The sequence below is a fragment of the Callithrix jacchus genome, chromosome 12, assembly GCF_049354715.1.
Source record: "Callithrix jacchus isolate 240 chromosome 12, calJac240_pri, whole genome shotgun sequence".
NCBI classification, from domain to species: Eukaryota; Metazoa; Chordata; class Mammalia; order Primates; family Cebidae; genus Callithrix; species Callithrix jacchus.
In genome coordinates this window covers 39080383-39104411 of record NC_133513.1, presented here as the reverse complement: position 1 = coordinate 39104411, position 24029 = coordinate 39080383, and the positions used below count along the sequence as shown (strand labels likewise).

At 41.7% G+C, this 24029-nt stretch overlaps 1 protein-coding gene and 1 long non-coding RNA gene across 3 annotated transcripts in view; one reads left to right on the top strand and one right to left on the bottom strand.

The window, feature by feature from the left end:
- CHAT (choline O-acetyltransferase) overlaps positions 1–6172 on the top strand; it is a 55701-nt gene extending 49529 nt beyond the window's left edge. Inside the window, exons 14-15 of the mRNA XM_035267676.3 lie at positions 636–773; positions 3059–6172. Coding sequence (XP_035123567.1) covers positions 636–773; positions 3059–3328 — 408 coding nt within the window. The 3' untranslated portion in view covers positions 3329–6172. The remainder of the gene's footprint in view (positions 1–635; positions 774–3058) is intronic.
- Positions 1–23559, bottom strand: part of LOC118146260 (uncharacterized) — a 50944-nt gene extending 27385 nt beyond the window's left edge. For both annotated transcript variants that reach the window (XR_004731868.3, XR_004731869.3), the window contains exon 1: positions 23405–23559. This is a non-coding gene — a long non-coding RNA (uncharacterized LOC118146260). The remainder of the gene's footprint in view (positions 1–23404) is intronic.
- Positions 23560–24029: the final 470 nt, after the last annotated feature.

Below are 24029 nucleotides of genomic sequence, written 5' to 3'. Positions count from 1 at the left end.
TGTCAGCTGAGCCTCTGCTAAGATGTCTAGTTCCAGTCCTAAAACAAGTTCTTAGATTATGGATCCAGTTTAAATGAATTGATCCTGAGACCAGGAAATGGCAGCCAAGATTCAGGAACAGATCTCATAACCTCTACTCTCCATCCGTTGTTCCCTGGGCTCCTATTGGAGGACAGAGCATTGGTTGTGGTGAGAGTCTGTTCGGGACAGCCTCGGACGCCCTTTACAATGCTTGCACAGGATCCAGCAGTCCCCAAGCCCTGCACACAGCCTTCTTCCCAAACTCTCTCCCTGCCCAAGAAGTTGGTAGTTGGGATGGCCAGGCCAGCCCCATTCTTTCAGAGAGCCAGGCAGGTGTAGGTGTGTAGAGGATGCTCAGACTCACTGACCTTTAGCTCAGACATCTCAAGCTAGAACCCAACCTGTTCTGGATTCATTCAGTGCACATAGAAATGCACAAGGGCCCAGGAGCAGAGGCCACGTGGTACGGCGGTCAGTCTGAGCAGTAGCAGGCACTGCATAAGCAGGAGTGTGGCTGCTGAAGTCACCAGTAGTTCTGTAGACTAGAGAGGAGGAAACAAGGAGGTGTAGGGGGCCCACTTCTCATCTCCTCTTCTTTATCCCCAACTACTTAGGCTATAACAGGCATGGCCATTGACAACCACCTGCTGGCACTGCGGGAGCTGGCCCGGGACACATGCAAGGAGCTGCCTGAGATGTTCACGGATGAAACCTACCTGATGAGCAACCGGTTTGTCCTCTCCACCAGCCAGGTACAGCCCCCGTGCAGCCATCCCCCAAAAGTAGTGTAGTCAGCAAGCTTTCTTTTTTTTTGAGATGGAGTTTTGCTCTTGTTGCCCAGGCTGTGGCATGATCTCGGCTCACTACAACCTCTGCCTTCCAGGTTCAAGCGACTCTCCTGCCCCAGCCTCCCAAGTAGCTGGGATTATAGGCATGCACCACCATGCCCAGCTAATTTTGTATTTTTAGTAGAGACAGGGTTTCGCCATGTTGGACAGGCTGGTTTTGAATTCCTCACCTCAAGTGATCCACCCGCCTCAGCCTCCCAAAGTGCTGGGATTACAGGCATGAGCCACCACACCCGGCCAGCAAGCTTTCTAAAGAGCGGTGACAACAAGCCCACTGGCTGGAGTCAGGCAAGTCCCCCCTCTGCGTTTTCTGAGCTATGTGGCCTTCAGCAAAATGATCTGAATGTTCACTAGAAGATGGTTTACTGGCCAGGCTTGGTGGCTTATAACTGTAATCGCAACACCTTGGGAGGCTGAGGCAGGAGGATTACTGGAGCTCAGGAGTTTGAGACCAGCCTAGGCAACATGGGGAGACCTCATCTCCCTATTTTTAAAAATTAGCTGGGCATGGTGGTGTGTGCCTGAAGTCCCAGCTTCTGAGGAGGCTGAGATAAAAGGAATGCTTGAGCTGGAGAGGTAGAAGTTGCAGTGAGCCCTGATTGTATCACTGCACTCCAGCCCGGGTGACACAGTGAGAGTCTGTCTCAGCAAAAAAGAAGAAGGTTTCCCATCTCCTAAATGGGAGTAATCAACAGACCCAACTCAGCCATGGTGGAGACAGTACAGGAACACACCCATTCTGGTGCCCTAACCATTATGCCTTACCACCTTTCAATTGATTACCGCGGTTTCCACAAGCTCTGACACCCAGCAGGTCTGGAGTGAAGTCTTGGCTCAGCCAGATGCAATGATGTAGAGAGAAAGCCCAACCCAGGGCCTGGCAAGGACAGGGCCCTCTAAATAGGTCACAGATACTATTATAAAGGCCCACACAACCAACAGCAGAACATTCATGGCCAGCCCAACATCTAACCACCGCAGCAGCACATGCTGTGTGAGGGCCACTGCCACAAAGACAGAATGCAATCCATTAGAGAGAGGTTGTGGTTCAGGAGGGGAAATGCCCCACAGCCATCAATTTACTAAAATGCCATCTCATCTGTGAAAGCTGGACGTGTACAGGGGTTGATAAGCTGTGTCTGAGGATAGAAGCCCATTAGGTAATTGGTTGTTGTCATTATGGCAGTGAGCATGCAGATGTGAATAAACGAGGTTGGAACACAGCACCATAAATTCCTCAGGAAACCATCCATGGGCAAAAAGTGCGTTGAAATGGCTTTATGGCCTTCGGCTATTGCACGGCAAATTTATCTGACAATGCGGTGACTCTATTAGCAAGACTAATGGTTTGTTCTGCCCCATTAAAACGACCAGTGCCAAAGGCCTGAGCACACAGCACCAGAAACCTGTAGGTTTAAAACAAACCAGGCCCTGTACCTGCCCAAGAATCTTTTGTATTTTTTCCTCCCCAGGACCAGCTAATAAAAATAATCTGGGGTGTGGGGGTTGTGTTGTTGTTTTCCAACTGGAAAGTCACATTTGTTGCTTGAATACCTTCAGAAACATACTTTCTTGGTTTGTGATCCGGATTACAAAATCTCGGCCCTCTGAATTCAAAACATACTAGGTGCATAAGTAAAACTCCAGTTGATGGCAATCTTTGAAACACCCAATGCTGGGTAATTGTGCATGACCAGGCTGCGGGGGGAAGTCAGAGCAGCCAGGCAATACTGACAGTAATTAAGGATCTGGGGAAAATTGACAGAGAGGATGGGCCAGATTTCCTCCAGTTCATAAATTCCTCCCTCCAAGAAGCATCTAACTGTCGGGTGCCACCGGGGGACTGTTTAGTAAATTACCTGATTGCCTCTGTGCCTCAAATGGCCCCCAGGTGAGGGGGAGACTCAACCCAAGATGCAGCACAAGGTTACTTTGGGAGCTTCCAACTCCACACATAGAGCAGATTGCACACCAGGGAGTGGGCCTGGAGCCCCTCATCCTCTGATACCATGCACTTAAATGAGTCTGTTTTTATGACTCTGGCTGTGTCCATCCATGCTGAAGCAATCACTTGATTTGGTTAATTCAGTCAAACCCCCAGGTGAAAAACAGTCAGGGAAGCCAAGCCCAGTCAAGGCTGGCAGGCTGCATTCCAGAACAAGCAGCTCCTGACCTGTCCTCTCCTCTAGGTGCCCACCACCATGGAGATGTTCTGCTGCTATGGTCCTGTGGTCCCAAATGGGTACGGTGCCTGCTACAACCCCCAGCCAGAGGCCATCCTTTTCTGCATCTCCAGCTTTCACAGCTGCAAAGAGACATCTTCTAGCAAGTTTGCAAAAGCTGTGGAAGAAAGCTTCATTGACATGAGAGACCTCTGCAGTCTGCCGCTGCCTGCCGAGAGCAAGCCACTGGCAACAAAGGAAAAAGCCACGAGGCCCAGCAAGGGACACCAACCTTAACTCTTACCACTAGGCTTCACCTCCTGGACCCAGCCTCTAGAGCAGTCAGACCCTGCCAATCCCCGCTCCCATCCCTCACCCCAGCTTTCTGCAGCTCCCTATCCTCAGGATCCAACCCACAGACCACACAGAGACATCACACAGAGCCGGAGTGTCGGGAGGAAAGGGTCCCCTCTTTATGCACGGGAATGGTCATTTTCAAGGTACCTTTGAGCCTGCGCATTGGGAAATGGGAACAGCCTGTCCAGGAGGTAGCGTGGATGCACTGGGGAGCTATACTGAGGACTCTTGTGGTCCTTGGAAACTTAGTGTTCATGTCTCCTTCCCCAGCAGAGCCTAGTGTGTCCAGGTGATGCTTCTGCCCAACGAAAGAATGAGTCACCCTATTACATGCAATGTACCTAAATGAGCTAGGAAGAAAAAGGCTAACTCCAGGTCATTACGTCTTTTCTTTTTGCAGGGAGAGGAGGAGGCTTTGTTTTGAGATTCAGAGCATTCCAATCATGGCATTCTTGGTGCCTCCACTGAGCCATACAGTTCTGCAAGCACCTGCTCCTCCTACACACACCATAGAGCCCAAGTCCATTTAAAATATATTGACTTGGGCTCACAAACACATTTCCGCTTTCGCTCCCAGGGGCAGCCTTCTGGTGAGCTCAGAAAATAATGTCCAGCTATTCTGAAAGGAAAAAAAACTTATCTGTGACTGCCCTGGAGTTGCTGCCACTCTCTGCTCAGCAGGTAGCATCAGAGCCAGTCCAAGAGGAGTAGACTGCACAGCCCCAAGCAGATGGTGCCTGGTGCGGGTGGGTTTGTGGAGGACTCAGCCCCTTCCCGGGGTGCTGCCATTTACATTTTTTCTGCATCTTTTCCCCTCTCCTCCCCATTGTACATGCTCCAATAGGTGGAGAAGAGAGATGGTTACTTTGGGATTTTCTGTTTGTGTTGTTTTAAGACAGATATTTTTAAGAAAACCACCCTGAAATTAATTTCAGAAAATCGTAGTGATTCAAGCAGGACCCTTAGGCAGATGGGCTCCTTTATTTGGAGCAGACTATCCAGGGACTCTGACAAAGACCCATGTGGCAAAGCATAAGCAGGGCTCTCTGCTGGCCTCAAGGTCTGAGGGGACAGCTGGCAGAGAGCGAGGCTGGGAGGAAGGCATGGCCTCATCCAGAACCAGCCTCAGACCCAGCTCCAGCATGGGCGGGACAGGCAGGTCAGCAGAAGCAGACTTGAGATGTCCCAAGAGACTGTGATCACAGTGGAGATGCAGGAGGAACTTCCCATTGGAACACATTATTATGGGAAGTCTAAAGGGCAGGTAAGGGAGTGAGAAAGCAACCAGAGAAATCTACAGCATAGAGTCCATGTGTTCTGCTCCACATCCCTCCAATCCTGCTGCTTTCTGCTGAGCACTGCGCTCTAGCCCAGGGATCTTGCAGGTGCCCCCTCTTCAGGCCACTGTGAAGGCTCTCCACACTTGGGCCTGCACTATCACAGGCCAGCAGAGGAGGGGTAGGCATTTGACCTTTGCTCAGCTCTTTGAAAACACAGCAGCCTCAAGAAGTGAGTTCCTTGAACCCCTGGTTTTAGATGGAAGATATCTATTAGATGTGTGAAATTTGGGCACTGCCCTTTGAACACACAAACTTAAGTCATTGGTCTGTAGCTTCACACTCCTTCCCTCCCATGGCCACCTTCCTGCTCTGCTTAGGAAGTTGCAGCACAAGGATCCTGGGGTTTTCTAGGGAAAGGCAGCTCACCTACTGTAAGTTGGCCCAAAGCTACTTGTCTGGTCTCTCCAAATAACCATGGTGCAGATCCAAGTTCTCCTCTGGTTCCTTTCCCTCCATAGATTTCTGGGCAGGCAGAGAGCTTCAGCTATGGGGCCAGGCAATCCTACCAATCTTAGCCAAATGACACGCATGCCCAGAGACTCAATTCCCTCCATTGTCAAATGAGAACAAGAATGTCCCCACTTGCAAGATTATGAGGACTGGAGAGCATGTGTGTCTAGGACCTTGCTGGGTCAACAATTCATCTGCCTTTGCCTGGGATCTGCCAGCAGCAGTAGCCAATATCTAAAAGACACAGGGGCCACAAGAGAAAAGGAAGGAGAGAACTAAGTCTCTCCTAGTCTATGGCATGCCATTATGGGGTTGAGCAGGGCCAGGGAGGCTTCGTGGGGCCTACCTTTGGGATGACTTTACCCCAGTGGGCATTGTTTGGGTGGTTTTCTTTTAAACTCTTTACACTGATATGACAGACCTAAACTCATATCTGCTATTCTCTGAGCACATGGAAAGGTAACTTACTCTGTACATTCAGATATCAAACTATGCACTGTGAGGGCTATGAGAAGCGCAAACAGTAAATGCTCAGCAGGAGGGAACACCTCCTCCCTCTGAGGAAGAGGCTGGAAGCTGGCCTTCCCCCTCCAAGAACAGACGGGTACACTGAGTCTTTATGCAAAGGCAACACTGAGCCATGGCCAAGGGCATCTCTGCGGGCATCCTGGGAAAGGATCCCACTCCAGGTGTCCCCAAAGAGATGGAAAATGAGACAGTCATTTGGAACACTGATGGATAATAAAATGTATGTGGCCACCTTACAATACTGCTAAGTTGCTAAAATATATAAAGTTAATATTTGAGTTCTATTTTTATATAATAGTTCTAGATTTATGGCAATATATACATGTGTATAGCCTTTCCATTTTAATTTCTAGTTTTGTGCTTTGAAGAAATATATGTATGATTAAAGAACTGTATATTGTAAGCATTATATTCAAACTATGTAAAGGTCGTAAGTCTATATTCAATAAAATGTAATGCTAAGAGAGATGATGTTGGCCACTGTTTCTACCCAGACTTGCTTTAAAATATAATGTCATGAATTCTCTGAGGGGGTCAGCAATTCATTTGCCTTTGTATGAGGTCTGCCAGCAACAGCAGCTGATGTCTAAAAGACACAGGGGCCAGGAGAGAAAAGGGAGGAGAGAAGTCTCTCCTAGTCTATGACATGCCATTGTGGGGTGGGGCAAGGGGCAGGGAGGCTTCATGGAATGCTTGTGATGAGGCTGACAGAAACCTGGGTGTAGACAGAAAGTAGGTGTCTCCGCTTAAGCCTGCACAAACAAGTGTGGGCAGCATGGAGCATAGGGAAGGGCACAAGGCTTAGAGGCCGGATGCCTAGACAATGAATACAGCTCTAACTTACTGTGGACTTTGGGGAAGTCACTTCACCTCTCTAGGCCTCAGTTTTCTCATCTATACAATGGGAATATTGATATCAGCATTACTCACTTCCAGAATTGTAGAGAGATGATATGAAATGGTCACTGTTTGAAAACTTAGGAAGTGATGTAAAAGCCAAGCCTTCTTGTTGCAGGCTCACACACACATGCACACAGCTTCTTTCACCCTGTGCAGCCGACATACATTCCAAGCTGGAAGATGTTCTCACAGCCATGAAAATCCACAGAATCAGAAATGAGATTCCTCCAAATGGAAGCCCAAATGCTTTCCAATTAGACCCTAAAAAGAACCTTGAAGTGTGTGTGTTTGTGAGATTTGGGATGCGGGAAAGGCACGATTCAAAGACAGAATGGCTAAGAGTCATCCAGGAGGAAAGGAGGGGAAAGGGAAGAACAGGATCTGAGCAATGTGGGTTTTGCTCTTATCACAGATGTCACAGGCAGCCCCAAAGTAACCAGATGCAGAGGGAGACACCGAGAGAAGGGCAAGAGCAGGCAGCAACATGCAAAACCACACCACCCTCCTGCGGCCTCTGAAGTTCCTTTGGGATGGTGTTGGTACAGAAGCAAGGAAGAGTCCCTCCCAGGTTTGCAAGACCAGCTAGAAGTTTCCAAATTACTCCTAAGCAGTTCTCCCTGGAGAGTAATGAGAGGGGGAGGGGGGGGAGAGAGAGAGAGAGAGAGAGAGAGAGAGAGGAGAAAGAGAAAGAACGAAAGAAGAAAAAGAAAGAGAGAGAGGGAGGAAGGGAGGGAGGGAGGGAGGGAGGAAGGAAAAGAAAGAAAAGAGAAGGAAGGAAGGAAGAAGGAAGGAAGGAAGGAAGGAAGGTGGGTGGAGGGAGGGAGATTGAGAAAGACAGTGTGTAGTGCCTTGGGTTCCCTTTATAATTTCAGCCTATCTCTCTGCTTTTGTGCCTCTGAGTTTTCATTTCAAAGAAGACTCTTGAGTCTGCAAGGTGAACAACATGCCACACCTGGGAAAAGCTGGCCACACATCCCACAAAAGGACCTTTCTCAAAGCTCTGTTTCCTCTTGGCTCCCAAGGGACAAGCTCTCTCTTGTTCTTCTCCTACTATCTGCTCCTCCCAGCTCCTTCTGAGATTTCTCTTCCTATTTCTGCTGTGTATGTGCCAATGGACCCCGTGGTCTCTGTTTCTTATATTAAGGTGCAGCAATATGGGCTGAGGTGATGCAGAAGGGCCCCTCCGCCTGCAAAAGCATATACACAAAAAGGAAACATTTTAAAATATATAATCAAGTTCTAGAGCAAGAAAGCAAATTCTCACATTCCAGAAAAAAGAAGTAAGATGTCCAGAGCACGGGAGTAAGCAGGAGCCCCAGGTGAATCAGAACAGAGCCTCAGTGGCTCCAGCTGAGTTCACCATTCCTACAAACAGAGAAGACATAACAGCTCATGCAAGGCAAGAGAAGCAACTAAACTCCTTGCACAAATTCGGACCCCCAGAGGCATGCCGATCATGTGAAAAGAACTAGAAAAACCTTTCTCATCAGCGCAGGAGAGGAGGAAAAAAGCCTGCCATCCACAGGGCTGTAGATGGAGGGAAAAGACATCTATGAGAAAGTAAAGCCATAGACTCATGCCATTTGTGGTGAGGAGCCTGAATTCATACAGCTTAAATGTAAAGCGAGCACTCCAAGCCAATATATTTTTTTATTCTTGCCAAATATTTATTTATTTTTATTTCAATAGCTTTTGGGTACATGTGGTTTCTGGTTATATGGATGAACTGTATAGTGGTGCAGTCTGAGATTTTAGTGCACCTGTCACCTGTAGTGTACATTGCACCCAATACATAGCTTTTTTTAAATCCCTCACCACCCCGCCATGTTCCCCCTTCTGAGTCTCCACAGTCCATGATATCACTCTGTGTGCCTTTGCATACCCATAGCTTAGCTTCCACTTATAAGTGAGAACATATGTTGTTTGGTTTTCTGTTCCTGAGTTACTTCAATTAGAATAACGGCCTCCAGTTCCATCCAAGTTGCTGCAAAAGACATTTCCTTTTTTTTTAATGGCTATTACCCTATGGTGTGTGTGTGTGTGTGTACGTATATATATACACACCTATATATACACATAGACATATATATACACATATATATATATATTTTATCACTCATTGGTTAATGGGCACTAAGACTGGTTCCATATCTTTGCAATTGTGAATTGTGCTGTAATAAATACACTTATGCAGGTGTCTTTTTGATATAATGACTTCTTTTCCTTTGGGTAGATGCCCAGTAGTGAGATTGCTGGATCAAATGGTAGATCTACTTTTAGTTCTTTAAGAAATCTCCATGCTGTTGTCCACAGAGGCGGTACTAATTTACAATCGCATCAACAGTGTGTAAGTGTTCCCTTTTCACCACATCCATGCCAACATCTATTGTTTTCTGGCTTTTTAAAAAAAATAGTCTTGCCTTTCTGCTGAGGCTGGAGTGCGATGGTGCAATCTCAGCTCACTGCAACCTCTGCCTACTACATTCAAGTGATTCTCCTACCTCAGCCTCCTGAGTAGCTGGGACTATAGGCACATGCCACCACACCCAGCAAATTTTTTGTATTTTTACAAAGAGAGGATTTTGCTGTGTTAACCAAGATGGCCTTAATCTGCAGGCACATGCCACCATACTCGGCTAATTTTTTGTATTTTTACAAAGAGATGAGGTTTCACTGGGTTAGCCAGGATGGTCTTGATATCCTGACCTCATGCCTCAGCCTCCCAAAGTGCTGAGGTTGCAGGCGTGAGCTGCCAAGCCTGGCTTTTCTGGCTTTTTAATAACGGCCATTCTTGCAGGAATAAGGTGGTATCTCATTGTGGTTTTAATTTGCATTTCCCTGATGATTAGTGATGGATGTTGAGCATTTTTGTGTTGACAATATGTTTAATATTATTAAAGAATATTTTTTGCAGTAAAGAAACAGTTTAATTAATGCAAGACTAGTCATGCAGAACTGTCACTCAAATCAGTCTCTACAAAGGCTCAGAGGTTAAGGTTTTTCAAGGGTAGGTTGGTGGGAAGGGATCCAGGGAATGGGTCCTGCTGACTGGTTGGGGATGCAATCATAGGGATGTGGAAAACATGACTTGTCCATTGAGTCTGCCTCTGGTAAAGAACTTACTAAAGAAACACAAGGAAGATAACATAAGGAGTTCCAACATACATGTAGGAGTTCTGGGAAGAGAGATGATACCAAATGGGGTGAAAACGCTATTCAGAGAGAAAGTGGCTTAAAATATTCCAGAATTGAAGAAACATATAATTATAAAACTCACGGTCAAAGAAGAGATTATGACAAAAATTTTAAAATACTTAGAGCAGAGAGATAAAGGTATCTCATATTAAAACCTCTGGGATACAGCAAAAGTATTCAGGGGAGATATATAGCTTTAAACACAACAGAAAAGAAGAGACATTGAAAACTGATGAGCTAAGTGTCACTTAAAAGGAAGAAAAAGAACCAAATGGTAAACTTAAAGTCGAAGAAAATAATAAAGATAAAAACAGCTACCCATGAAAGAGAAAACAAAAAAATAGAGAAGCTAAACAGAGCAAAAGTTAGCTGTTTGAAAAGACTAACAAAATAGTCAAGTCTTATAAAACCAATAAAAAGGAAGTTAGAAATAAATAATCTTATGAATAAAAAGTTGACATTCTTCAATAAAACAGACATTAAAAAGATCAACCACTTTATCCCAGTAAATTTCAAAATGTAGATACAAATAGAAAGATTCTTAGGGAAGTATTATTTGTCAAAACTGATGCAAAAAGAAATAAAATTCTAGATAGTCTTATAAATCGTAAATAAACTGAAGCAATAGTTTAAAATCCCTTTGCATAAAAAAGGAGGTAGGAGTGCAAAGTTTTATAGACAGGTTCTATCAACCTTTCAAAGAAGTGATCATTTCCATTTTATCCAAGATAAATAAGGAGGTATTTGTTCTTTTTCTACCCTCCCTCATTTATTCTCTGAGACTACTATAACTTTAATACCTAAACCAGACAACCAGACAAAGACATACAAGAAAGAAAAATTACAGGCCCATTCTACTCATGCATATCTATAAAGAAATCTTAAACAAAATATAAGCAAACAAATTTTGAGATATCAAAAAGATAATATACCTATGACCATATTCAGTTTCTCTAAGAATGTAAAATAGTTTAATATTAGAAAACTAACCATTTACTCATTGACAACATAAATAATTAAAATGATAAGATCATTCTAATCATAAACTGCATTCCATAAACGTCACCATCCATAATTTAATTTTTTTAAAAGAATCTCCATAGAAGGGGGACTTCAAGGTCGCTGACTAGAGCCATCTGGTACTTGCCACCTCCTTCACAAAGAAGAACCCAAATAGCAGGTAGAGAATTATACTTCAAATAGAGCATCTAAGAGAATTCAACAGAGAAGTGACATGAAACAGCAAAAGCAAGGAAGGAGAAGGAAGCCAGGGAGCCTGCTCAGTTGGGATTGGCTGGGAACCCAATGTGGAGAAAGGGTAAGTGAGACATGCCCAGTAGCACATATTTCCACCTTGGACTCCAGCAATCCTAGCCACAGAAGAGCCCCTTGACTCCCGTGGGCCCCAAGACTATCATAGGGAGCTGCCTAAAGACCATGCAAGAGCATTGCTCCAAAGATGGAATTCATCCCAAGTTCCACACACCTCTCTGAGTTCTAAGCATCTACAACAAAGCACCATTTTGAAAGCCCAGTCCCAACCACACTGCATCCTGTTGGGGTCTCAACAGCCACTGCATCTCCACATCCCCAGAGCCCCGCAGACATCGCTCACCCACGGTCACTGCTGCTGCTGGTTGCTGCTGTCAGGGTCAAAGCATGAGTCATTGGCAGTAACTCTATCTTCCCCAGTAGCAGGGCCACCATGCATTTTCACAAACCCTGAGGACACTGCCTACCATGGCAGGCTGCTGTCACTGGGTGCTAAAGTGTGCCTTACTGGCAGAAAACCTCATCTCCCCCAGTAGAGGGATCCCCATGCATTTTCACATACTACAAGGATAGGGTCCCCTGCCCACAGCCACAGCCACCTGCCTATAACTGCTGCCACTGAAAGTGACCCTGCTCTCCCAGCAGAAGGGTCACAGTATAGCCACTGCTGCCCAAACCCAGGTACTCTGCCAGGAGACTGAAGATCACCCCACCCCTTCTCACCACTTCCACTGCACACACACACAACTGGAGGTCCTGAGGACAGGCCATCCAGCTCCATTACCACCCCTCCAGTTCCCAAGCACACCATCTGGGGACCTGAAGATTACCCTGCCCAGTCCACCACCAGTAACAACTAGGCACTCCTCTTAGGGACTTGTAAGCAGACCCACTGAACCTGCTACTAACACCACAGCTGGCATCCACCCACACAAGCCACCTGCAGGACTGGGGACTGGCTCACTCAGCCTGTCATAGCCACTGCCAACATCAGTGTGGACTGCTTGGGAGTCAAAGGGTTGTCCCACCACCTGCTACAGACGTTTCCCACACCATGTCCACTGCCTGGGTACATGAGGACTCCCCAGTCTACCACTGCCAATACTGGCACCCAAGCAAGCCCCAAACAGACCTGCCTGGACGCACTAACACTGGTGCTGGGGAATGCCACCCTGGGACCTACAGACAGGCCCACTTGACATTCCTATTCCTAGAAAAACTTCACCACAGCCTCCACAAACAACTGCATACTAAGCCACTGAAGAAACCACAAACATTACTGATAATGTGTACAGCTAAAGAACTTAAACAAAACTACACTTCTGTATGCACCTAACCAAGTACCCTACCCAACGAACACCATAGATACATCTTCAGGAAAAAGTCCTCTCAAAAAACAGATCCAAAATATTGGAGGAGGTGACTGTTAAAGAAGATGCTCAGATAAGGACAAAAAAAGGGGGGGAAAGCAAGACTATATGACACTTTCAATTCTTCAGCAACAGATTCCACTGAAAAAGAAATTTATAAAATACTAACAAATATAATTATATCAAAGAAGCTCAGTGAGACACAAGAGAACACAGGCACTATGAAGAAATCAGAAAGACAATGCAGGATTTTAACAAAAAAAGTTACCAAAGAGATAGCTATCACAAAAGGGACAAAACAGAAATCCTAAAACTGAAGAATCCATTGAATGAAATTTAAAAAATACATTCAAAGGCTTAAATAATAAATTATATCAAGCAGAAAAAAAGAATTTCAGAACTTGAAGATAGGTTTTTTGAAATAACTCAGTCAGACAAAAATAAATTTAAAAAGAACTTAAAAGAATGAACAAAGCCTATGTGACTTAAAAAACTTAAAAGAATGAACAAAGCCTACAGGAGACCATAAAATAACCAAGTATTTGAATGCTTGGTGCCCACAAGGCAAAGAAAAACCAAACGGGAGTAATAGAAAATACATTTAATGAAATAATAGCTGAAAACTTCCCCAGTCTAGTAAGAGATTTAGACATCTAGATACAGGAAGTTCAGAGATCCCCAAATAGATAAAATTCAAAAAGTCTCCCCAATGGCACATTACAGTAAAACTGTCAAATGCCAAAGACAAAAAGAGAATTCTAAAAACAACAAGAGAAAAGCATTCAGTCATTTTTAAGGGATTTTCCATCAGACTAACAATGGATTTCTCAGCAGAAACCTTACAGTCCAGGAGAGAACGTAAAGATATATTCAAAGTGCTAAAAGAAAAAAACTATTGAACGATCCAAGATGGCCGATTGCTAACATCTCAGGATTGCAGCTCTCAGTGAAAGCACAGAGAACTAGAGGACACCACACTTTCAGACAAATTCTGGTCGCTCACAGAGCAGAAGATCCCCAGTGGAGGAGTCACACGGGTAACCAGCGCGACTCTTGTGGCCGGCGCAGTGGTTTTGCCAGCACCTCGGCGTGGCAGCTCTCGGAGCAGAGTAAACAGGGCTGGCTCCCCTTCTGACCGAGGCTTGGAGGACCCACACGGGTCCCCAGCACTACTCCTGAGGCCGGCACAGCGGCTGTGACGGCACCTCAGTGCGGCAGCTCTTGGCGCAGAGCAAACGAGACTGGTTCCCCTTCTGACCGAGGTTTGAAGCCTCGGGAAGGCAGAGTCGCCTATTGCGGACACAAGAAGGAAGCCAGGCAGGAGAATCCTGGGCAGAAAAGCACCATCAGTCTTAACGCCACTGTTCTGGCCCTGGGAACTAACAACTTGGACATCCACTCAAGAGACCTAATCTGAAAGTTGGTAATTTCAAAGACGAGGGGTGGATAAATTTACAATGATGGGAAGAAACCAGCATAAAAAGGCTGAGAATATGCAAAATCAGAATGCCTCTCCCTCTAAAGATGATCACAGTTCCACATCAACAATGGAACAAGGCTTGATGGAGAACAAGCGCATCCCAATAACAGGATCATGCTTCAGGGAATGGATAATAAGAAACTTCTGTGAGTTAAAAGAACATGTTGTAGCCCAACGTAAAGAAACTAAGAACTTTGAAAAAAGGTTTGATGAAATCCTAATGAGAATAGACAACTTAGAGAGGAACATAAGTGAATTAATGGAACTGAAGAATACAATACAGGAACTCGGAGAAGTATGCACAGGTTTAAACACTCGACTTGTTCAAGCAGAAGAAAGGATATCAGAGGTCAAAGTCCAACTTAATGAAATAAAATGAGAAGACAAGATTAGAGAAAAAAGGATAAAAAGGAATGAGCAAAGTCTCCAAGAAATGTGGGACTACGTGAAAAGACCAAATTTACGTTTGATAGGTGTACCTGAGTGCGACGGAGAGAATGAATCCAAGCTGGAAAATACCCTTCAGGATATTATTCAGGAAAATTTTCCTAAACTAGCAAAGCAGGTCAATATTCAACCCCAGGTAATACAGAGAACACCACAAAGATATTCCTCAAGAAGAGCAACCCCAAGGCACATAATCGTTAGATTCACCAGGGTTGAAACGAAGGAGAAAATACTAAGGGCAGCCAGAGAGAAAGGTCAGATTACCCACAAAGGCAAGCCTATCAGACTGTAGATCTCTCAGCAGAAACTCTACAAGCCAGAAGAGAGTGGGGGCCAATATTCAACATCCTTAAAGAACAGAACCTTCAGCCCAGAATTTCATATCCAGCCAAACTAAGCTTCACAACTGAAGGAAAAATAAAATCTTTTATGAACAAGCAAGTACTCAGAGATTTTATTACCACCAGGCCTGCTTTACAAGAGCTTCTGAAAGAAGCATTACACATAGAAAGAAACAACCAGTATTAGCCTTACTAAAAATATACCAAAAAGTAAAGAGCATCAACATAAAGAAGAATTTACATCAACGAATGGATAAAACAGCCAGTTAACATCAAATGGCAGTGATCCTAAATTTAAATCGACTAAATCCCCCAATCAAAAGACAGCCAAAACCCAAAGGCATGTTACATCCAGACCTGTTTCACATGCAAGGATACACAAAGACTCAAAACAAAGGGATGGAGAAAGATTTACCAACCAAATGGAAAGCAAAAATAAATAAATAAAAAAGCAGGAGTTGCAATTCTCGTATCAGATAAAAAAGATTTTAAAGCAACAAAGAGATAGTGGTAAAAGGATCAATGCAACAACAAGAGCTAATGATCCTAACACCCAGATACATAGAGACTTAGATTCAATGACACAGAAAATTAATAAGGATATCAAGGACTTGAACTCAGATCCAGAACAAGTAAACTTAATAAATATTTATAGAGCTCTCCATTTCAAATACACAAAATATACATTCTTGTCAATACCACATCACACCTACTCATAGGTTTAAATAAAACATTGGCCATTATTAATACCCATTTTTTTTAGAATAAAGCAATATTTTCATTCACCCTCCCTCTTTTTCTTCCTCTTTCTTCCTCTCCTTTACTCATTCTTTTTCTTTCCTTCTCTCAAAAAAAAAAAAAAAAAAGAAATCAACTTGTAAACCTCTAGATCCAGGTCAGCAATGTCTCTCTCATTGCTTGATTTCCTTCCTTCCCTTCCCTCCCTCCCTCCTTCCTCCCTTCCTCCCTCCCTTCCTCCTTCCCTCCCTTCCTGCCTTCCTCCCTTCCTTCTTCCCTCCCTTCCTGCCTTCCTCCCTTCTTCCCAAAAAAAGAAAAAAATAATAAATAAAGAAAAAAACTATCAGGTGAGTATCCTACATCTAGCAGTTATCCTTCATAAATGAAGGACAAACAAAAGCTGAGGGAATTTATCACCACTAGACCTGCCCTACAAGGCATGCTTACAGGAGTCCTATACTTGAAAACAAAAGAATTATATCCACCATCATGATGAAAACACATGAAAGTATAAAATCCACTAGTACAGCAAACATGCAAATAATGAAGAAAAAGGACTCAAATGTTAACACTACAGAAACCACCAAACCACACTTATGAATAATAAGAGAGAAATAAGGGAACAAAGAATATACAAAACAACCAGAAATCAATTAATAGAATGACAAAATAAGTCCTCACATATCAACAATAACCTTGAATCTAAACATATTAAACTTTCTACTTAAAAGATACAGATTGGCTGAATGAATTTTTAAATGACTAACTACATATTGCCTAAAAGAAACTCAACTCACTTATAAAGATACATATAGACTGAAAGTAAAGGGGTAGAAAAAATATTTCATGTAACAGAAACCAAACTGAGCAGAAGTAGCTATACTTATATCAAATAAAACAGACTTTAAGCCAAAAACAGTAAACAGAGACAAAGGAGGTCTTTATATAATGATAAAGTCATCAATTTAACAAGAAGATATAACAATTCTAAACATATATTCACTCAACACTGGAGAACCCAGATGTATAAAGCAAGTACTATTAGATCTAAAGAGAGAGAAGATTCCAATATAATAATAGTGGGTTGCTAAAGTGGGTTGCTCAGTATACTAAGAGTGGGGGACTTCACTACCCTACTCTCAGTATTAAGCAGATCATCTAGACAGAAAATAAACAAAAAAACCTAGGATTTAAACTGCACTTTACACCAAATGGACCAAACAGATATTTACAGAACAATTCACTCAACAGCTACAGAATATATACATTATTCTCATTAGTACATGGAACATTTCCAAGACAGACTATATGTTAAAACACAAAACAAATCTCAAAAAACCTTAAAAATTGAAATTATATTAAGTATCTTCTCAGACCACAATAGCATAAAACTAGACATCAACAAGAAGAGAAACTTTGAAAACTATATAAATACATTGAAATTAAACAACCCACTCCTGAACAACCATTGGTTTGATGAAGAAATTAAGGAGGAATTCAAAAAATTCTCGAAACAAGTGAAAACAAGATAAAGCATGCCAAAATATGCTGTATTCCAATCCAGCAAAAGTAGTACTAAGAGGCAAATTCATAGTGTTATAGTAACAAGTGCCTATATTATTTTAAAAAATTAGAAAGATTTCAAATAAACAATCTAATAGTACACCTCAATGAACTAGAAAAGCAAGAACAAACCAAACCCAAAATTAATAAAAGGAAAGAAATAATAAAGATCAAAGCAGAAATAAATGAAATAGAGACTTAAAAATAATATAAAATGTCAACAATATGAAAAGTTGGTTTTTCAAAAAGATAAAATTGATAAACTACTAGCTACACTAAGCAAGAAAAGAAGAGAGAAGGCCCAAATAAAATTAGAAACAAAAAAAGACACATTACAACTGATACCACAGAAATACAAAAGATCATCAGAAACTATTATGAACAACTACACGCCAATGAACTGGAAAACCTAAAGGAAATGAATAAATTAATGGACACACACAACAAAGATTGAATCAGGAAGAAATAGAAAAGTTGAACAAAGCAATAACTTGTAATGAGATTGAATCAGTAATCGAGTCTCTCAACAACGAAAAGCCCAGGACTGGAAGCCTTCAGTGTCAAATTCTACCAAACTTACAAAGAAGAACAAACACCAATTATTCCAATTATTCCAACTATTCCAAAAAATTGAAGAGGCAGAAATTCCTCCTAACTCATGCTATAAGGACAGCATTACCCTGATACCAAAACCAGACAAGGATAGACACAAACACAAAGAAAGAAAATTACTGGCCGATATCCCTGATGAAAATAAATGCAAAAAAAATCCTCAACAAAATATTAGCAAATCAAATCCAACAACACATTAAAATGATAGTATACCATGATCAAGTGGGATTTATCCCAGGGTTGCAAGTGATGGTTCAAATATGCGAATCAATAAACATGATACATCACATCAACAGAATAAAGAACAAAAACCACATGATTATCTCAATAGATGCAAATAAAGCATTTGACAAATTTCAACATCCCTCAACAAACTAGGCATAGAAGGAACATACCTCAAAATAATAAAGCCCATATATGACAAATCCACAGCTAACATCATACAGAATGAGGAAAAGTTGAAAGCTCTTCTTCTTAGAACTGGAACAAGACAAGGCTGCCCACTGTCACCTTTCATCATAATACTGGAAGTCATAGCCAAAACAATCAGATAAGAGAAAAATAAAAGGCTTCCAAGTTGGAAAAGAAGTCAAATTGCTGCTCTTTGCAGATGACATGATTTTACACCTATAAAAGCCTAAAGACTCCACCAGAAAACCTCTCAGATCTGGTAAATGAATTCAGTAAAGTTGCAGGATACAAATACAACCTACAGAAATCCATAGCATTTCTATATACCATTAATAAACTATCTGAGAAAGAAATGGAAAAGGCAATTCCACTTGAAATCATTATGAAAAACCAAACTACCTAGCAATAAATTTAATCAAGGAAGTGAAACACCTGTACAAGGAAGACTACAAAACATGTATGAAGAAATTGAAGATAATACAAACAAATGGCAAAATATCGTATGTTCATGGATCAGAATAATTAACATTATTAAAATGGCCATAATAACCAAAGAAATCTGCAGATTCAATCCTATTCCTATCAAAATATCAACAGCATCTTTCCCAGAATTAGATAAAATAATCCTAAAATTCCTATGGAACCAAAAAAGAGCCCAAATAGCCAAAACAATTTGAGCAAAACAAACAAAACAGGAGGCATTACATTACCTGACTTCAAAATATATTACAGAGCTATAGTAACAAAAACAGCATGGTATTGATATAAAAACAGACACATAGGCCAATGGAACAAAATAGATAACCCAGAAATAAAACCACGTATTTACAGCTAAACTGATTTTCAACAAAGGCATGAAAAGACACCCTCTTCAATAAAGGGTGTTAGAAAAACTGGATATCCTTATGCAGAAGAATGCAACTCAACTCCTATCTTGCACTACACACAAAAAACAACTCAAGATAAGATTAAAGACTTAAATGTAAGACTCAAAACTGTAAATCTACTAGAAAAAAACATAGAGGAAACACTTTAGGACATTGGTCTAGGCAAAGATATGGCTAAGACCTCAAAAGCAAAGGGAAGGAAAACAAAAATATAGGAATGAAGCTACATTAAACTAAAAAGCTTCTGCACTACAATGGAAGCAATCATCAGAGTGAAGACAGAACCTGTTGTACTGGAGAAAATGTCTGCAAATTATTCATCTGGAAAGGGATTATTATCCAGAATATATAAGAAACTCAAACAACTTAACAGTTAAAAAATAATAATAATAACCCCATTAGAAAGTTGGCAAAGGACATGAATAGACTTTTCTCAAAAGAAGACACAAAAATAGCCAACCAGTATACAAACAAAAAAATAAATGCTCAACATCACAAATCATCATCACTAATTATCAGGGAAATACAAATCAAAACCACAGTGAAGTATCATCACCACCCTCCTTAAACTAGGATACCACAGGAATTAGGATTAAATATAAATCAATCAATATCCAAATGGACTGTGGCCCAGTTTTGAGTCGTCTGGATGTTTCAGAAAAATCTCAAACTCTGAAACTGTATGAAGATGATCCTCGGTTGGTGCAAGTAGGAGTTAGCAAGAATCAAATTTTAAAATCTTCTACAGTGAAAGATATCATCTTAGGCCTCTAATTGTTTCTACAAATAATTTTTGAATACAATGTCCAGCACACAATTAAACTAGAAACTCTAGGAGATAAGACAAAATGCACAGAAATCAGCAAAATAATGAACCAAAGGAACAAACACATAGGTTCTCCAAACAGTGAAATTCTCAAACACAGACTGTAAAGTACTCATCTTTACTACAATGAAGGAGATAAAGCCAAACCTAAAACACTTGGGAAGAGGCTGAAAGTGGCACAGCAGATTGGAAAAAAGAACAAACTAAAATTCTAGAATTGAAAAATAAATAACTGGAGTAAACAACCAAATTGCTGGCTTTTCTTCTCAGTTACAAGACAGCTGAAAAGAAAATACATAGACTTGATTAAAGGTAAAAATGAATGAATGAATGCACACATACATACATGTATACATACAACCCTAAAAGAGGCATGGAAAAAGAAGAAAGAGAAAAAAGTACAGAAAAGAGACACACACGAGAAACGATCCAAGATGGCTGATCACTAACATCTTGGGATTGCAGCTCCCAGTGAAAGCTCAGAGAACGAAAAGACACCACACTTTCAGACAAATTTTGGTCACTCACAGAGCAGAAGATTCCCAGTGGAGGAGCCCCACGGGTCACCAGCGCGACTCTTGTGGCTGGCGCAACGGTTTCGCAGGCACCTCAGCACGGTAGCTCTCAGTGCAGAGGAAACGGGACTGGTTCCCCTTCTGACAGAGGTTTGGAGCTCCGGGAAGGCAGAGTCGCCTATTATGGACTCAAGAAGGAAGCCAGACTGGAGATTCCTGGGCAGAAAAGCACCATCAGTCTTAACGCCGCTGTTTTGGCCGGTGCAGTGGGTTGCTCATATTTCGGCCCTGGGAATTAACAACTTGGATGTCCACTCAGAGACCTAATTTGAAAGTTGGTAATTACAAAGATGAGGGGTGGATAAATTTACAATGATGGGAAGAAACCAGTGTAAAAAGGCTGAGAATACTCAAAATCAGAACGCCTCTCCCTCTAAAGAGGATCACAGTTCCTCATCAACAAGGGAACAAGAATTGATGGAGAAGGAGTGCATCCCATTAACACAATCAGGCTTCCAAAGATGGATAATAAGAAACTTCTGTGAGTTAAAAGAACATGTTGTAGCCCAATGTAGAGAAACTAAGAAATTTGAAAAAAGGTTTGACAAAATCTTAATGAGAATAGACAACTTAGAGAGGAATATAAGTGAATTAATGGAACTGAAGAATACAATGCAGGAACTCTGAGAAGTATGCACAGGTTTAAACACTCGAATTGTTCAAACAGAAGAAAGGATATCAGAGGTCGAAGTCCAACTTAATGAAATAAAACAAGAAGACAAGATTAGAGAAAAAAGGATAAAAAGGAATGAGCAAAGTCTCCAAGAAATGTGGGACTATGTGAAAAGACCAAATTTACGTTTGATAGGTGTACCTGAGTGCGACAGAGAGAATGAATCCAAGCTGGAAAATATTCTTCAGGATATTACTCAGGAAAATTTTCCTAAACTAGCAAAGCAGGTCAATATTCAACCCCAGGTAATACAGAGAACACCACAAAGATATTCCTCAAGAAGAGCAACCCCAAGGCACATAATCGTTAGATTCACCAGGGTTGAAACGAAGGAGAAAATACTAAGGGCAGCCAGAGAGAAAGGTCAGGGTAATTACAAAGGGAAGCCTATCAGACTTACAGCAGATCTCTCAGCAGAAACTTTACAAGCCAGAAGAGAGTGGGGGCCAATATTCAACATCCTTAAAGAACAGAACTTTCAGCCCAGAATTTCATATCCAGCCAAACTAAGCTTCACAACTGAAGGAAAAATAAAATCTTTTATGAACAAGCAAGAACTCAGAGATTTTATTACCACCAGGCCTGCTTTACAAGAGCTTCTGAAAGAAGCATTACACATAGAAAGAAACAACCAGTATTAGCCTTTCTAAAAATATACCAAAAAGTAAAGAGCATCAACATAAAGAAGAATTTACATCAACAAATGGATAAAACAGCCAGTTAACATCAAATGGCAGTGATCCTAAATTTAAATTGACTAAATCCCCCAATCAAAAGATACAGCCAAAACCCAAAGGCATGTTACATCCAGACCCATTTCACATGCAAGGATACACAAAGACTCAAAACAAAGGGATGGAGAAAGATTTACCAACCAAATGGAGAGCAAAAATAAATAAATAAATAAGTAAAAGCAGGAGTTGCAATTCTCGTATCTGATAAAACAGATTTTAAAGCAACAAAAATATAGTGGTAAAAGGATCAATGCAACAACAAGAGCTAAAGATCCTAACACCCAGATACATAGAGACTTAGACTCAATGAGACAGAAAATTAATAAGAATATCTAGGACTCGAACTCAGATCTGGAACAAGTAAACTTAATAATTATTTATAGAGCTCTCCACTTTAAATACACAAAATATACATTCTTGTCAATACCACATCACACCTACTCATAGGTTTAAATGAAACATTGGCCATTATTAATACCCTTTTTTTTTTAGAATAAAGCAACATTTCTGTTCTCTCTCCCTCTTTTTCCTCCTCTTTCTTCCTCTCCTTCACTCCTTTTTTTTTCTTTCCTTCTCTCAAAAAAAGAAAAAAAGAAATCAACTTGTACACCTCTAGATCCAGGTCAGCAATGTCTCTCTCATTGCTTGATTTCCTTCCTTCCCTTCTCTCCCTCCCTCCCTCCCTCCCTCCCTCCCTTCCTCCTTTCCTCCCTTCCTCCTCTCCTCCCTTCCTGCCTTCCTCCCTTCCTCCCTTCCTAAAAAATAATAAAAATAAAAAATAATTTAAAAAAGAGACACACACAATACAATGAGAAGGTCTAACATACATTTAGCTGGAGTCCCTGAGAATGAGAAAATGGAACGGAAGCAATATGTGAAGAAATAATGGCTCAAACTATTCCAACAACTGATGAAGGACTTTCATGCAGAGTTTCAAGAATCTCAACAAATCCCAAGAGAAGTAAATTTAAAAGAAAAAAAACTATATATAAGCATCTTACAGTAAAACCACAGAAAGCAAGAGATAAAGGAGTCTTAACAACAGAACGGTAACAGAAAACAACTATTCATACAAAACTTTTGGCAAAGTTAAAACCATTAAATTTCTAATTAATAAAAATCCTACAGTGAATAGCGAATTTTTGCCTTTTAAGAAGTGTACGAAGTTCGTGGAAAACCAGAAAATAAGTCCTTCTAAGACAGGACAGGTAATCATATAGAGCCAAGAGGATAAATAGTGGCATCATGTGCAGTCCTGCCTTCCTCCATAGTCTGCTGGGTTCAGCTCTGTTGGTGAATTCAGTGGTCCTTGTCCAGTGGTGCAGAACTCTCAAGTGCTGGGGGAAATTATTTACGACCCATAATAATGTAACTGATATCATTCCTCTATTAACCAATGATGTATAAACTAATTCTCATCAAAGAAATATATATCATAGAACATACTGTGCACGTGGAGAGATTTAAAATACACAGTAGCATATGTTGGGAGAAGAATTAGTGGCAAAGGGTTTTTAAAATCCTTCACTGTTCAAAAGGAGGGTCAAAATATTCAATAAAATTGAATTTTAAGAAAGTAAGACACGCTGTAATCGCAAGGGTATTGCCATTGGTAGGCTGGGCTAATTGCTGTAATAACCCCTCAAATCTCAGTAGTCATGGAATACATGTTACCTTCTTGCCTCCGTCACCAACTAATGCAGATGGAGTGGGACTCTACTCAGGGGTCCAGGTTTCTCCCACGTTTTGGGTCTGTCTCCCCGGGAGCCTCAGGTCCTCCCTGGGATCCAGTATCTGGCTACCGATAAGGAAAGGGCGACAGCAGGTGTGGAGAGTTTTTATGGACCACGCCTATAAGTGGTGGATGTCTTTTATGACCGAATTCCAATAAGCAGAACTGAGCAAACAGAAGGGAATTGGACGAACTCACAGTTTTGTCTCCATCAAGTAACCTAACTGGCGACAGAACGGACAGGTGGAAGGGAGTGTGGGAAGAGGAATGAAGAACAAATACACCCTATCAATCAAAAACAGACAAGAAAATAGAAGAGATGCAAGGGTTTCCAATCCATATTACACCCCTGTCACTCTTGGGATTGTTATTTGGCCTCCCTGCGCCTCGGTTTTATTAACAGAAAACATAAAATACTTCCCAGGGATGGTAAACTAATTCGGCCAGATAACGCAGGGAAAGTGCTTAGCACGCCGGCTGACACGAACTTATAGTGCCTAGATGCTGCTATTTATCACTAACACTTGTCACACCAGGTCGAATGCATGTGTTGGCGGACTTGGGGCT